Source organism: Zootoca vivipara, chromosome 9, assembly GCF_965207765.1.
Source record: "Zootoca vivipara chromosome 9, rZooViv2.hap1.1, whole genome shotgun sequence".
NCBI classification, from domain to species: Eukaryota; Metazoa; Chordata; class Lepidosauria; order Squamata; family Lacertidae; genus Zootoca; species Zootoca vivipara.
The window spans coordinates 61,779,815-61,797,063 of NC_142592.1; the positions used below are offsets into that span (position 1 = coordinate 61,779,815).

Here is a 17,249-nt window from a genome sequence, read left to right on the forward strand (position 1 = left end):
ACACATCATGTCAGTGCAAGGAATTCTGCTTATGGAACAGAACTCCCTCCACCCACACATGCACCCCACAGCCTCCCGATATCTGCTCTGGAAGGTTGGGGAAAACCCCAGAACATATTTAGTGGGTGTATGGGGGTTAGAGGAGTGCCGTGGCACAAGTGGAAATCCTTGCAGTGATAGAATGAGTTAGTTGGATACTATTCTGTGTCTCCAACACCATTTTGCTTGCTTACTTTCCATTTTGGTAGCACCTTGGACCCCAGAGCAATTTCTGGTGCTTTGTTCCCTGTTAATTTATTTTAACTCTTAATTCCTGGTTATTTGAGTCCAGTAAGAAACCAGGTGCTCTGAAGAGAGAAAGGATGAAAGAAGAGAGGATGAGGGCTCTTTGCAGGTGGATGTAGCAGCTGGTTCTATCTTTAGCTTCTTCGGTCACCCTGAGATTTTTCTCCTTATGCTGAACAAGATCTTGGTTCTTACAAACTCAGGAAAGTAGGAATACATGTGAAGTTTCTTGTTTGTGCAGATAATGAAGCCCCAGAGGAATACACAGGGCTTTTTGTCCGTTTCATGAATGATTTGGAGGGATGGAGATGGCTGGGGAGATGTTTGTCTCAGTCATTATGAAACATAAGAATCTAATCCTTGATTTTTGAGCTCTGGAAAGCTTGCAGAAGAGCACGGCTGCCAGTGCTAGCACAAGAAAAAAAATGCTTGAGGTTCTCTTATTTCTGAAACTAAGCCTATATTATCAAATAGGGGCATTAAAATATTGGAGCATGATTCTGAATGTGAAGATGAGAACATTATATAATTGAATGGTATCAAGCTATTGACAGCAATATTCCATTGCATGGTTGGCAATACTTGTGGAAAACTGGAAAGGGCTTGCATTTAAAAAATACTTCTATATTTTGTTTGGCTTTCTATAATAAGCTCCTTCCCGCCTCCAATGGAGATGCCCAGAGCAGCCAGCAATGAGTATAAAGGCATAACCAAGATAGTAAACAATATCCAGAAACAATTTAAAATAGGAACCACAGTATGCAAAGGAAAGATTTCTGAGATGAAAATTATTACAAAACGATGTTACACTGCTGTTGCTGTTCATGGTGGCTATTGGCAGAAAATGTACCACTGTGGGGAATTTACAGAACTAGATTACAGCCAGGTGTGCCCCACCAGTAATTGTCTGATAGAACCTCAAAGATTGGAGGCAGCAGCAGGAGCCACAACAGGAGAGGGTTATTACTTTCATACACTGCTTCTTCTGCAGTTTCCCAGAGCCATCTGGTTGGCTGCTGTGGGAAGCAGGAAGCTGCAAGAGACTGACCTTTGGTCTGATCCTGCAGGGCTCTTTTCCTCTTTAAAAAAAAATACCCTGAACATATGAATCTGCCTTACACCAAGGGCTGCCTTACACTGCCTTGATCCATGTAACTCAGTATTGTCTGCCCAGACAGGCCGTGACTGTCGAGGGCTTGAGGCCGGGGAGAATCCTAGCCCCACCTGGAGATGCCAGGAATTCAACCTTCCACATGCAGAACAGAGCTAAGCTCAGGGTGAGGCTGCCGCCACAACTGGATGTCACCCTGCCTGTTTCCTTGTGTTTGTGGGGCCTTCATTTCGCTCCCATAATCTCTTGTATTAGCTAAGCCAGTGCCAACAAAAGGATATTTTTCTTCCTTCGAAGAATATACCCTCAATATTGGCAGCTTATAAGATTTTCTCTGTCTTTTCTGTTTCTCTGAAATCTGAGGCAGGCAGCGGGAATCCTTAATCCAGTTTGGTTTTCCTTTTTTTAAAGCCAGAATCTGGTAACATCTGTCTGTAATAAAGGACTTCCTTTTTGGAGAACAAGATCAATTAGATCTAAGTGTCAGTAGCCTGCAGGAAAGTCTGGAAAATTATGTAGCATGGTTCTGAAGGCTTCTTTTTGACTGCTAGTACTGTCCCGACGCTACCCTTCAACATTCTCAGAATCTTTTCAGTAACGATTAATGCACATTTTCTATGCCTTTGATATGGTCCATTATTTTGTGACTTCACTTCTGAATTGGAATTGGCTGGAAAGCCCACTCAAACTTGAGGGTTGTTTCCATTTTTAAGTGTGCACCTGAAAGCAACATGTAAGCACAACAAATCTGATTGCAAATGTAAAAGTATTTTTGTAAAGGAATCATCTGGCAGCAGCACTCTAAAGTAGACATGTGATAGCAAGTGATATTAGAGTTTCAAAAGAATTACCCCCCCCCTCCAGTGCACACAATTGCATTCACTAACAGAGAATAGTCTCAAGGGTTGGGGGTGTGCATGGGTGTCAGTCAGTGTAAAAAGCTCTGGATTTTAAATAGCAATAGGAAGCATTTAGTTGTGGGTCTTATGATGATTATGAAAAGTCAATGTGTACATATTTATTTTCGTAAGCCACCTTTCTGGACCATCAGCTTTACTTCCCATCATGTGGGGAAATGGAGTAAGTAGTAGTGGCCTACCTCACAGAGTTGTTGTGAAGAAGTAGATTGAATATAAAGCACTCTGCAAATTTATGATAAGAATCTAATCTGTCCAATTTCTTGCCACTTTTTTTTTAAAAAAAAATACCTTTGCTTTTTGCTCATCACGATAACTTTTATTGCACGTTAGCTAAGCCTGATTTGGGTTTCTTCCTTTCAGAACTTAATGAACTGCTGTTTCCGAGAAACATTGCCCCACTCATCTAGTGCTGTGTAATCGGAGCAGATTTACCATGCTCACAGCTGCCGTATTCCCACGAGGCCCGATACCCGCTTGGCCTGGAGTGCGCGGCAGCTGTTGATGCAGCTGTTTGCACTGCATCCCGCCATTTCCTCATTCTGCCTTGATCAATTATAATTGCATCAGACAGCGGTGATTCATCTGTTATATTTCATTTGCCCTTTGTGTGCATGATAGATACTGCTGTTTCCTTATCCTGTTCACCCTTACAACCAGAAAAAGAATATCCACATTTTAGAAATTGGTGTCTGTGTGTAGTGATTTTCCTATGGCTGTCCTTTAGTCCATAGCTGAGTGCAGATGCTTACCTGCGTCAAAGATCCTCCTTTCTGGGCAGCAGACTGAGCAAACATGCCCACCCCATATTCATAACGGAATACAGTGGTACCTCTACTTACGAATTTAATGCGTTCCGAACGCACATTTGTAAGTCGAAAAAAGTTGTAAGTCGGATCCCATAGGAATGCATTGGGAGAAAAAATTCGTAAGTCGAAGCAACCCTATCTAAAAATTCGTAAGTAGAAAAAATCCTATCTAAACCGCATCCAAGATGGCGGATGGAGCTCTATTTGTAAGTAGAAACATTCGTAAGTAGAGTTATTCGTAAGTAGAGGTACCACTGTATGTGATGAAGATGTTTCGTGAGGATGCTTCTATGCACGATGGCTGAATCAGAATTCTCCCTTCCTCTACCACACCCAGCCAGTGTGGTGTAGTGATTAAGAGTGGTAGACTTGTAATCTGGGGAGCCGGGTTAGCGTCTCCGCTCCTCCACATGCAGCTGCTGGGTGACCTTGGGCTAGTCACACTTCTCTGAAGTCTCTCAGCCCCACCTACCTCACAGGGTGTCTGTTGTGGGGGAGGAAGGGAAAGGAGAATGTTAGCCGCTTTGAGACTCCTTCGGGAAGTGATAAAGCGGGATATCAAATCCAAACTCTTCTCTTCTTTTTCTTCTGAGGGGGAATAATCACACAATTCTGACTTCTGTACAGAAGCATTGCAAGCATTTATGTGGAACACCCACCTCTACCCTTACGGTCAGAGTGTAGCAGTGTGTGAGAGTACAGTATATGAGAGCTACTCTCCCACGAGAACAGGATGTTGGACCTTCATAAGCACCCAAACGGACCTCATGTCTGAGCCGGCTTTAGAAGAAGCTAATCACAGTGTCCACAGCCAATGGGATATAACTACATTCTGGTTGTTGCGTTGTAAGTGACCGAGGGTAAAAGTGATGACCACATAATAGGAAAGATTTCTAATACTTATTATCTACAATAATTTGGAACTTTAAGCATCCAGTTATTTTCTAATTTGTGTGTGTGGATGTGAGAAAGGGTGTTGCTTTGAAGGATTTAATTTTCATTGCAAGGTTAAAAGTAACAGTCACGGCATGTAATGGAATTGAACCGCAGAGCTAGCTTGCAAAATCTGCCACTAGTTTTTTTCCATGCAGTATTTGACATAGCAGCTAAAGGTTTATAACTGTGAAGTCCTTTATGAATTCATTTGATTTGTAAATTACAATATGGAGCCAGGAGATTAAGTGTCTAATCAGTTATTGATTTTGTTTTAACCTTCCAGAACGTGGTGCTTTTGGTGAGACTCATGTCAGCTGAAACCCACAGCCAATTAGCAACAAACCTCTAGGTGTTCTATATCAGTATGCCTTTCAGGGCCAACTAGATGTTACACAGGAGATGCGTAAACAGCCTTCCAATTCTCTCTTTAAAAAAAAAAATATTAGTAGCTACAGTGGCTCGACTTACAAATTTAATCCGTTCCGAAGGCACTTTCGTAGGTCGAAAAATTCGTAAGTCGAAAAAGCGCCATTGGAAACGTGTTTCCCATAGGAATGAATTAGAAACGGAAAAATTCGTAAGTTGAAGCAACCCCATCTAAAAATTCATAAGTCGAAAAAAACCTATCTAAAACCGCCGCAGTTTCCTTTCGGATGTCGAGAAATTCGTAAGCATGCGGCCATTTGCCCCATTCGTAAGTCGAAAAATTCGGTTGTTGAGTCGTTCGTAAGTCGAGGTACCACTGTACTTGATTCTTATGAGTTCAAGCAGAGGAATGGCAGGAGGGGGGAAAGTGTAAATGGTGAACAACTGTGGTCCCCCCCCCAAATGCTTGCATTAGCTTATATTTTGAATTTTGTACACAGTATTCTATGCAAACAGCTTTTGCATTGTAAAACAACTGTAGGAATGATTTTGAAGTTATGGCCATTCTTAGTATTGTACAGTTGGGAACATTACTGCACAGGGGTGTGTGTGTGTGTGTGGATATTAGGACCCTTTAGGAAGGAAGTAGTAAGGAAGAAAGGCCACAATATGATGGAGCTGCGGAAAGTTACCACTGTGTCTTAAGTGTTGGGGTTGATGGTGTGTGTATATTTATTATGCTGTACATGCGGCATCCATGGTGCAGTCTACATGCAAATCTAGTCTCCACTTTCTACACTTCAAAGAGGGGCTCCCAAACTGTAGTCCACCAGTGTCCGTGGTTTTGTAGTTGAAGATAGGAGAGGACACCTGTGTCAGATTAATCTGGCGTGGTGCATATATGGCTGCTCTTTCAATCCTGGCATCATGTCCTGTATTTATATTGCCACGTTTTGCACCATTGTCTTGGGAGACACCACACTGGTAACAGTTCAACTCAATTCCATTTTGCCGCTGGCCATAACCAAAGTAGCTGGTAAGTTATAAGCAGTGTTGACAAGTGACATCGTGTGGTGAATGGTGGTGATCAATATATGTATATATGACCCTATTGATTCAGAAGTTGTTGTTTTTTTAAAAAAGGAGCAAAATCATTGTTCTTGTATGAGTGCTCAAACTGCAGCCAAAAAGGCCTGATAGGGAGCACATCTGATTACCTTCTGTGAACCCACATGGCAGAGCAACTATTTCCCTTATAATTCCTCACATTACTTCCTCCTTTTTTTACATGCTTTTCAGTGATGGCACACCTACTGAATCAACAAAGAGAAACTCATTGAAACTGTCATGCGTGCACAAACAAACACAGGCCAGTTCTGTCTAAATTAATAATACCATTTACTTTGTTTCCAGGTTATAGGTCTTGGTATAGTCACCACGTCAAATCTTTCCTGGTTTACTCCTGCTTGATGTTGCTTATTTGTTTATTTACACAGTTTCATAGGAGAATTTATAAAGGAATTCCACTGCAGCTGAGAGGTGAAGTCTGGTCTTTGTTGCTTGATGTCCCTAAAATGAAAGAAGAAATGAAAGACTATTATAATGTGAGTTTCTAAAAAATCAGAAATACTGCATTGTGCCCAAGTATTTGAAAATTAGACCAATAGTGCTTTAGTGTTCCATGATATGACTAATACAACAAATTGTATTATTATTTAATTAAAATCTAGTTCAGAAAGGACTAACTGCTTTCATAAAGATTGTTCTTATCTGTTTCATACCTCCAACTTTACTATCAGGTAGAATGACAACCTATGTGTAGCCTTCATGATTCCCTCTGCCTCCAAGGAGAAAAGGTTGATCAGCTTTTCATGAAAGCATTCACTGTGGAAGAAGTCAGTGACTAATTTCCATGGTTCTGGCACTGGTTTCTATATCCTTGTTTGGAGAACGTGTGTCAGCGTTCAGGTTCCTTATTAGAAGCAAATATTTGAGTTCTCAGAAAACGTAGAATCCACACAGAGAACAATGGCTTGCAAATACTCTTGATTAGCACACTTAAAATGTCCGCTGCTCATGCCGTCCTTTAGATAGAACAGTTCAAAAGTTGAGAGGCATCTTTCTCGAAAGTCCTGATTAAATCCTATTAATAGGAACCTAACTACGTACAGTTGTTTTCCAGGAAATGTCCCCATTTCTCAGCCTGCAACTGCACTACTCATAAACAGGATAGTCTTGTTCCTAGAACCATTGGGCGCTTTCTCTTTAGCAAGCTGTTTAACCTTTTCTGCCTCTGCTGTTTCCTCCCATGCTAAAGCATGCACACCCACTCCACTCTCTGAAGCTGGAAACAGATGTGATGTAGCAGAGCTATGATCAGGGTTCTTCTACCACCACGCTGCCAACTTTTAAGAAAAAATGGGGGGGGGGGGTAATGGGCAAGTTCTGCCCAAGCTGATTCCAATCTAAGTCCTACTCTGATTCCAACTGCTCTTTGCCCTCCTTGAGGAAAAATGCAGGGGTGTTTCAGATGCTTGAATCTACCCCCCCCAGCAGACCTAATACCATCTTTGGGGAATGGGATTCTTTTTTTTATATTGGAAAAATAGAATAGGAAAAGGGTTAAACTCCTCTTCCTCCTAATGCCAGTGGTCCATTACTCCCGTCAGAAGCAGATCCTTTTGTGGTTGCTTTAAAGTAAAAACAAAGAATATCACCACCACACAAAAGAAGCCATCGGAGCATAGGAGGTGCGTTGTTTTTTCCTCAAGGCCGACCACCGATCCATCTAGCTCAGTGTCATCTGCACTGCTGGCAATAGCTTTCCAGACAGGGGTCTTTACTAGCTACCTGCAGATGCTGGGAATTGAACCTGTGCATGTAGCCAGTGTGCAATGGCCTAAACCCAGGGCTTCCCCCCCTTAAAAATAGGTTTAGGGGTACTCTCATTTTCCTACTCATATTAAAACACTGCCCCTCAATGAGGTCAAACTTAAATTCACAAAATGTTTAGGTTTATGCATACCCCTGCATCCTCCATGCCCCCCCCCAAGAAAAGCATTGCCTAAAGCTAATCAGAGACCTCTGTCATACCTGCTTGGACTCCATGTCCTTGGCTGAAAGCAAGCTTTTGAATGTAACAAAAATAGACCTCATATATAAAGACAAACTCCAGTTTCATTTCCCTAATACCATGAAAGCCTTTCTGACAAGCTTCTGCCAGCTTTTAAGTCGTATGTGCTTGACTGACATGCTTCATACAGAAAAAGGTGTATACTGGATGGTAGAATGGGCTGTACCACTTTAGATTAGATTGGGGACAGGAGATGTCACATACTGGAGTGTCCTCCCTTATGTTTAAAGCAAACAGACACAGCCCTCCTGCAAATAGCAGCCCAACCTGGTAGGTAGCAGGTTGGAATAGACTTTGTTTTTCTCAGACCTGATTTTATTTGAAGCTAGCATTTTAAAAATGGCATTTTTTTTTACAGCCTGAAATGGCACAATCCACTCTTACTTTCTTAGGAGTCTACTATCTCCAGTCTTGCCAACCTGGTATCCTCCTGCTGAGAGTTGCAGTGCAAAACATCTAGAGCTCATCACATTGGTGAAGGGGTACTATCTCCTTCTGCTTCATGTGTGAGATCTCTGGGCCAGGCAAGCCTTCTGTGTAATATGAATATATGACATAGATGTATAAATCCAGATTCAGGCTATAATCTAGTCACAGTTAGATCTTTCCAACTAAAATTGGTTGAACTTAAAAGTACTTAAAGCATTTGCTTAACTTTCCCATTTAAATCAATTGGCCTCAGAAGTACTTTGTCCAGATCCTGCCCTTTCTCCTTAGTTATGGGTCATGGTTGTCACCCTGTGTTCAGTTCATTGTTGCTTCTTAAGATCCAATGGAACTATTCATCAAGATTCAGAAGAATTTGAAATGGCCTACAACTAATCTTAACAAAGATTATAAGTTAACTACAGGAAAAAACAAATAAAAAGGGTTTAAGAGAACTGGGCCTATCTTCAAAGGTTACAGATGCCATCTAGTGATGTGTGCAGGAAAAGAAAGAAAGAAATGTCCACCAAGACATGCAAAACTCAAGTGTCTACATTTAAAGGAGAGGCTTGGGCAATTAAAAAAAAAATCTTAAAACTGTTGAGAGGGAAATGGACCATTGCTGAAAGTCTTAGAATTCTTTAGGTATGAATTAACAACTGATCTACTGTTAGGGAAATATCATAATGAAGCTTTAGTTGACTTCAAACGTAGGGTTGGGTGTGCAGGTGGACTCCTGAAAGAGAACTGGTTTGCATTCCTATGTAGAAATTCTCCCAGTTGCATGCCCAGTCTAGAACATACGCATGAACTGCAAGGTTGTGATACATACACTTGCTGATTATTTTCTCCTCCCTCCCACAAGACCTTAAAAACCCAAGCAAGAGGTACCTCACCAGATATCAGGCAGATTGACCTTGATGTAAATCGGACATACCGGGATCATATCATGTTTAGAGACCGATATGGAGTTAAGTAAGTAAAGCTAACATCTACTATTGTACACCTTTTCTTGTGTATTGCAGACCTTCAGAACACCTCACCAAGATCTGGCGTTTTGAAAAGCCTTCCTTTGCCAATATTGATTTGTGGAAACAGTGGCCAGATTTGGACCTTATGCTAAACCAGGCATGCTCCCCCTCTTCTCCCCAACCCTTCTGCCCAGGCAGGAAGAGGAGGAATTGGAAAGCTTTCGTTTTCCCTTTATTGCAGCCTTCGTCAAACTGGTGTCTCCCCCCCTACCCCATTTTTGGACTACAACTCCCATCAGCCCAAGCCAACAAGTGCTGGCTACAGCTGATGGGGAGTTGTAGTCAAAAGCATCTGGAGGGCACCAGGTTGGCTGGGGCTTGCTTTACAGTGTACAACATTAACACATTTTATGGCACATGATAATAAAAACATAATAAAAAGCACAATAATGGCATCATAATAAAATAATAATCAAAACAACTGTCTCTCCCCTCCCCCAAAGTTTTAACAGGCCATAGATTATTTAATGGCCAAAGGCCTGGGTAAAGAGGAATGCCTGAAGACATGTAATGATGGTGCCAGGCGAGCCTCTCTGGGGAGAGCGTTCCATAGATGGGGAACCACCACAGAAAAGGCCCGTTCTCATGTTGCCACCCTCTGAACCTCTTGAGGGGGGGGGGGAGAGACATAGAGAAGGGCCTCAGACGACAAGTGCAGGGTCTGGGTCAGTTTGTATGGGGAGAGGTCCTTAAGGTATTGAGGTCCTGAGCCGTGTAAAGTGTTATCGGTCAACACCAGCACTTTGAATTGGGCCCAGAAACCAATTGGCATCTGTGACCAAACTAGGGATTTTGATTCATTACTAACTATGGCTAGTTTTCAGCAAATCAGCTTCATTACTCATTGTTTTAGGTTAACATGGGTTTCATGTGACACCTGAGCATGACAAATGTGGAAGGAAGGGCCATTGAGATGGACTGTAAAAGCGGCCGCCCTTCCTCCCTGGCTTTTCGCATGTTGTCTCTTTGCTACTGCAGATAAATGTATGGAAATCTCTATTCAGATGTCTGAAGCTCCAAGCATCCTCTAATGTTTGTCCATTATTCATAAAAAACATTTTTATACCACGTGGTTGTGCTCTTGGAAGGAAAATGGTAAGAGCATCATCTGGAGAGATTGGAAGCTTTTAAAATAAGGACACTTTAAGAGAAACAAGAAAGAACCTATGTTGCTAAAGCATTTCCCCAGATTTAATACATAAAGAAGCTTGGGCATATGGGAGGGAAATGCCTCATGTAAGCTTGATCACCGAATATGTTTTAATCTCTCACCGAATATGTTTTCCCTTACTAAATCCTTTTCGGCATCCCATAGGAGAACCTTTCCTAACATAATAATATATTCTTAGTTTAATATCCGTGAAACTGGTGATTGAAGTGTAGTGTTCCATGTATCAGTGAGGGCCCTTGAATGCTCCTTTTCATTTCAAACTTGTGAAATCAGCTTTAATGAAGTATTGATTCTACCCAGTTTTGAAAATGCCAAATGCCACATCTGTATGAACCCAACAATCAGTTGGGATTGAAACGTTTCATCCCACATCCTCCTTGTTCTGCCTGACAGGAGTGCCTTTCCATGTATTCTTTGTCATCCTTCTAAAGCGGGTCTGTACTGGATGACACCCACCCCTGCCCCACCCCACCCCCAGCACAACACAATTGCACACAGGGGAATTATATTCTTTTTCCTGCTATAAGGTATGCACTTAAATTTCCTGTGTGCTACAGTCGCCTTGTGTTTTAGTGCAAACCAGAAACCCAACTCCCATTGTCTATAACTGGTTACCAAAGCATTGTGGAGTTACTTTCACATGCTCAAGATGCCATTTGGCTTCTGATTCTTGAATAGTCAACACCGCCTTGACCACACGGAACACCACCTGCTGAAGTGAGCAGAATTCATATAGCAGGTAGTGATAAACAATGGGGTTTTTCCTTAGATGTGCCTAAAGCACCTTGATTGAACCTGAACATTCTGCACCTTGTAGTGACCTGGAGATGTTTCATGCATTAATAGCAAGTTGTGGTTTGGCATTGCAACCTACTGCAGCTAAGTCTGCCGCCAAGCCTAAGCACATGCTCCTGATAGCACATTTCCCCTCTGTTGATCACTGCCTCCTGAAAACATGCCATTGAATAGTGCACATTCTGGTGGCATGGGGTGCTAATGGAGCAGGTGTGTTTGTTGGGGAGGGGGGGCAAAGAGGCAGTCAAATTGGGTGGGGAGTGTAATGGAACAGCTAGAAACTTGAACAGGAGCTTTCCTCACTGCAACATTTTGTTGCGCACCTAATTGTAATAATAATTGCACAAACTCCTTCCATTCTGCAGAAGTCCTCCATTTCTTTGGCAGCCATGGGGCTCTTTTTGGTTTGAAATTAGGCTTGACATAAAATGAGGTTTTTGGAGGACTGGCTTGTTAGCCTTCGGATGTTTCCAAATGCATTAAAGTGTGCAAGAATTTTACAAATATTTATCCTTTTACAAAGGTTACACAAATGTACAAAATGTGCTTCTTAAGTCCTGATGGTAGTGAAGTTATATATCATGATTCATTAAAATAAAAAAATTCCTTCAGTAGCACCTTAAAGACCAACTAAGTTTTTATTTTGGTATGAGCTTTCGTGTGCATGCACACTTCGTCAGATACACTGAAACAGAATCCACCAGACCAATTGCAGTCATTAATCGGCCAGACCAATTACAGTCATTAACAGTCATCAACAGTCATCAACAGGTTTACCACTCCTATCAGCCCATCACCCATTCCCATCACCCCCACCCTCTGAATATACATAAGGGTCTGGTGGATTCTGTTTCAGTGTATCTAAAGAAGTGTGCATGCACACGAAAGCTCATACCAAAATAAAAACTTAGTTGGTCTTTAAGGTGCTACTGAAGGAATTTTTTTATTTTACTTCGATCCAGACCAACACGGCTACCTACCTGTAACCATGATTCATTAAGTATTTCACTGGTGTGCACAAAAGACGAGTTATAAAATTTGCTTTCTGTCTTTTCTCTCTAGACAGCAAGCTTTATTCCATGTTTTAGCTGCATATTCTGTGTATAATACGGTAAGTCGCATAGTATGTGGGTGCATATTGATCTAAATTCATATCACTCAGTTACATGCTTATTCTTGATATATTGCATAGGTAATGTTTGGGTTTAAAAAAAATAAAATCCTGATTTAGTAAGGATGTGCACAGGTTGTGTGCATCTGTGAACAACAAGTTAATAGCTTCTAAACAAGTGAAATTTTATCCATGGCTTGGTTTCTAAATCCTTGCTTGCATGGAAAACGCTAACCAGTGTTTCCAGCTCACATGTAACAGGAAGCCGTGGTTAGCTGTGTCTTCATGGTCTGTTTTGCTACTCACACAAACAGAGAAAGCGATGCAGCTGTAAATGGGTTGTGTGTGAATTGGCTTGTTAAGCAAATATTTGGTTGTATGAACATTGCCACTCTAACCATAGCCACGGAAGCAGAATTTCTAAAGGGGAAGATAAAGAAATGAAGTTGTTAGATTGTAGTCAACGTGATGCCTGCAAGTTGTGACTCAAAGAAGGTGTTTCTGATTATTGACCAGATGCTACCAAAACCTTTGTTGCTGTAGTAATTTCTTTCTTTTTTGTTCTAAAACCATGGAGATCAGAAACAAGCTTTCAAGATCAGTAATAAAATAATGTATTTTATTAAGAGCAGCCAGTGTTAACAGAGCATAAGGAGCCAGTGAATCTGGTGTCAACGAAGAGGTGTTTTTTTGTGTGTCTTGCTCCTTTGTTCTTCACAAAAGTGTAAAGCATCCCTTTCCACCTTTGGGGTTTTGCTTTCAAATTCCAGGGGAGTAATCTTTGCAGCAAAGCCAACTAACACTCTGATGGCCCCATAAAGCCCAACAGGTTTATTGTATTTTATGAGGTCATCCACTTTAAGTGCTGCTGAAAACCTGTTGGTCTCCGAGCGGCCACAGAATTCTTAGTTTGCAAATTGTGACGCAAACTTAACCTCTGGGATAGGGTAGGATAAAAGTCTAAACAAGGAGATATGTTATTTTTCAGGTTACACGGGACTGGAATTCTTGCTCATGCTGGGTGAACATTTTCAAAAGGAGAGTAGGGAGGAAAGGTGAATTAAAGAGAGCGTTTGTGGCCTAAGCATCTCCTCGAAATACAAGCTTTCTGTGCGCAAGGACTAGATTTGAATACAATAGCATTCCACCATGCGAGCCTCCACTTACAGTCTGAAGGGATTCAGGAGAGAACAAGCCCAAAGTGTTGCAAGGGCCAGGGGCTAGGTGGAACTGCAGATCTGGAATGTGCCTTCAGTGGTTGACGATGCCTCTTGCTTGCCTGGACAAAGGGTGAAGAAGGGCTTGTGAATGTGCGGGTGTAGAAACCCCTGCCTTTCGCATGGTTGCATCCATTGCTCTGCATCTGACCCACTGGCCTGTGGCTCCAGGAAGATGGTCCACAACAGAATGAGGCCCTCAGCAAGACCACCACTTGTTCTGCCACACTTTTCAAGTGATCCACAGGGCTAGAGTTCTTCTGTCCCTAACGGCTTCCTATTCATGCCACAAGAATCAGATTGACCATGTAATTTGTAGCGTGTTTTTGTTGGGTTTTGTTGCTGTTTGCAAATTCCTAAACGTTTGTCTACCTTTTCTTCTCCTAGGAAGTTGGATATTGTCAGGGAATGAGCCACATCACAGCTTTACTTCTTATGTATATGAATGAAGAAGATGCCTTCTGGGCCCTGGTGAAACTCTTCTCAGGACCCAAGCATGCTATGCATGGTATGCCACCCAAATCTTGTTGCAAAGCACTGTTTAATTCTCATCTGATTTTTAAATTATTATTATGAAGTCTGGACTGGATTTGGAGTACAGCAAGCTGGGCCTTTTGGCTATTAATGTGCTCAAAAAATCTTAGAAAATGTGTTGTTTTTTAACCAAGAATTTTTCTACAGTCTATGATAGGCCTCTTAAAATGCTCTTTTGAAGTCATTTGTGAGGATGTGCAAGGACTATGACCTGCTTTCTGTCGGCATGGAGCTGGCTGCACAGAAAGTTTTGCCCTCATTTGAATCCATTATTGCAGCTGGAAATCGGGAGTGGAATTAAATTCCCAGTGTCCGCATACTCAGAGCAGGAATTTACCCTGTGGGGCAGCATTCTTCCCTGGCCATTTTCAACCTGGGACAAGCAGTTTTTGCATTTAGGAAAAAGGGCATGGTGATGCTTTAAACATGATTATGGGAAAGCAGCATATAAATAAACTTAATAATCAGTAACATAAGATCATGGCAATCTCAAATGCTCAGCAACTCTTAATTCAGTCTCTCGCTCATTGTTGGCAACATTGAGTTGTGTTTACTTGCACCATCTGCCCACAGTTGTGAACAGGACATGAATCAGTCCTTGGATGGGAGAACCATGGCCTTCTAGATATTAGGCTACAACTGCTATCAGCCCTAGTCACCATGGCCAATGATCAGGGATGATGAGAGTTTACTACAATGTCATCTGGGGTGCCATAAATTCCCCATCCTTAGTCTGTCTCCTTCTTAATCGGATTGGTTCACACCTTCTACTTATTTGCCTGCTGTGTGCAGCTATTCAAGCTCAACAACTTTGGTGAAGTCTCCCCCCAAAAAGCTCAACAACTTTGGTTAATCCAATGGGTAGATCACTGCCAGTTTATTTCTAGTGGGAGGAGTAGATCACAGTCTCTTGGAAGTTGGACACCCCTGAAGTACAGCATCAGAACATGGTTTGATATTACAGGAACAGACCCAGGCCTATGTGTTTCTGCCTCCCATAGCTGCCATGGATTTACCCAACAGCAAACAATGATTTGCTGCAAACTGCAGTTGGGAGCTTCTAACCTTTGCATGTCAGGGGGAAAGGGAGTGCATCAGTCCAGGTTTGTAATGCCAAATCACACTTTTGGTATTGCATCTCAAAGCCCCTGTGCAAAGTCTGCTTCCTTTTCTGTACGCCTTACAAACTTTCATGCATCTGATGAAATGGGCTCTTGGTCATCTATGGTTACGTCACAATGAGTACATCCACAAGGCATTGCATTGTATTTTAATGTTTAAGTGATTTCTGCCTCCATCAGAAGTATTTCACTGCAACACCTAAACCTGTGAACATTTTTTTAATGTGGGAACTTGTTAGCGTTTAATACGTTTTTATTCTCTCTTGTTATCTCTTCCCCTCATCACCCCAACCTTTTAGGTTTTTATATTCCGGGTTTTCCCAAGCTGTTGAGATTTCAAGAGCATCACGAGAAAATAATGAAGAAATTTTTGTCTAAGCTTAAGCAGCATTTTGTAAGTAAATGCCATCAGAATATGCAGTACATAAAGGGCAACCCATCAGCAAAAGGTCCAATATGATATTTAATTCTTCCCTAGCCTGCTGATGCTGGTGTGTAGGGAATTTATGGAACTACTTTATGCCAAATCAGGCCATTGTTCTGTTGCTGTTTTCTGTATGTACTTTGCTGAACAGTGGTTCTGTCACAGACTGAGATCTTTCCCAGTCCTGCCACTGAAAGCCGGTTTAACCTGAAATACTTTTAAAGTGATACAAGGGATTGAACTTGGAACCTTCTCCATGCGAAACATGGGCAGTGTGTGTGCAAATATCTGGGGGTCGTTGTGCTGTGGTATGAGTCTAACTAAGTCTGTAATGATATGTAGATTATAAATATTTTAGGTTGGTTAATTCCATATAAACAATATGTGATAATAGTATATAGTCCAGAAAAGCAAGGGGTGGGGCTTCTCAAGCCAGGGATGGGGAAACAAACCCCCAACATCTCTATTCACTAGTAGCCATCTTGGCTGGGGGAGAAGCAAGTTGGGGTCCATAGGGTTGGTATATTTGTGAAAATCCAGACACAGAAGTAGTTTAGCTTTTTTGGCAAACACAAAAAAGAAGTTTTAAAACTAATTTTAAGGAATATTGCCAAAAATGATACTGCCAACATGAGTTGCCATACACCCGGATTTTCCCAGACATTTTTGCGATTTCCGCTCGGACATTGCTTTCGACTGCACTATTCCAGCTATGGCAATCCCGGACGCATGGCAACCTTTGGATCCATCAACATCTGTAGAGCCACAAATTCCCCACTCATGTCCTATGCTTTTTAATGGGAAAGTACAGCAAAGATAGGAAGTTTAGAGTACTCCATGGACTCCCATATTCCCCCTCCCATGCCAAGGGGGTTCCCACCCCCACACTCTTTCTATTTCAGAGTTATCAGTAGTATGTGTTACATCTGCACCAATGTTAACCTCTATCATCCTAGCTCTTGTCAAACCACTGTTTGCAGTCCATCTTAGAAGCAGGCTTTCAAATTCCAGTTTGGCCCAACTATGCTTAGTGATAACATCAATAATGCTAACCAGAGTTTGCTCAAGAACTAAAAGGGGGTTGGTAAACTGAATGTCTTCATAAAGGGGTATATTTGTATTGATATTTGTAGCGATTGCACTCACCATCTCCTAGCGCTGGTTAGGAGATCGAGCAGTGCTACATCTGAACCTCACTATATTTTCACCAAGAAACCTATCAGAGTTTTAACTTGTTTTATTTTTTATTTTCAAAACTTTTCATTGTGACATCCCAAGCATCTGCATTCAAAATTCTCAGAAAGATACAGGAAGGGAAACTTGATAATGCCTGCCATAGCTATTCATCCAACTTTATGAACCCAACATATAAACAAGTTTTTTAAAAAGGGAAATATGCATATAAAGAAACAAAGAATCATAGAATTGTAGAGTTGAAAGGGACCTCCAGGCATCATCTAGTCCAACTCCTTGCAATGTGGGAATCTCAGCTAAAGCATCCATGACAGATGGTCATCAAACAGTAACCAGTAATTATCTTCTATAGCTTGATCAGGATGAATATGGCACTTTTATGCATTAACAGGTGTCAAAAACAAATTGGTGGTGGTATTTCCACATCTATAGATATAGGTAGGTAGGTAGGTAGGTAGGTAGGTAGATAATGCAGGAATTGTAGTTTGAGATAGATAGATAGATAGATAGATAGATAGATAGATAGATAGATATAATACTATTTCAGTGCAGAGAAAAGAGGAGATGTAATGGTGAACCAGGCTGGATGCGCCCTTTATATAAAGGTCTCTACTTCTGTGCACATTCATGCACAAAGTACTTTTTATTTCAGTGAGGACTCACTATAT

The 17,249-nt window shown here is 41.6% G+C and overlaps 1 protein-coding gene across 10 annotated transcripts in view; it reads left to right on the plus strand.

Moving 5' to 3' along the window:
* Positions 1-17,249, plus strand: part of USP6NL (USP6 N-terminal like) — a 145,224-nt gene that overhangs the window by 102,011 nt on the left and 25,964 nt on the right. For all 10 annotated transcript variants that reach the window (XM_035128060.3, XM_035128063.3, XM_088652495.1 and 7 more), the window contains 5 exons: positions 5,921-6,028; positions 8,849-8,958; positions 12,043-12,091; positions 13,696-13,816; positions 15,263-15,357. In XM_035128060.3, the coding sequence (XP_034983951.1) occupies positions 5,921-6,028; positions 8,849-8,958; positions 12,043-12,091; positions 13,696-13,816; positions 15,263-15,357 (483 nt within the window). The remainder of the gene's footprint in view (positions 1-5,920; positions 6,029-8,848; positions 8,959-12,042; positions 12,092-13,695; positions 13,817-15,262; positions 15,358-17,249) is intronic.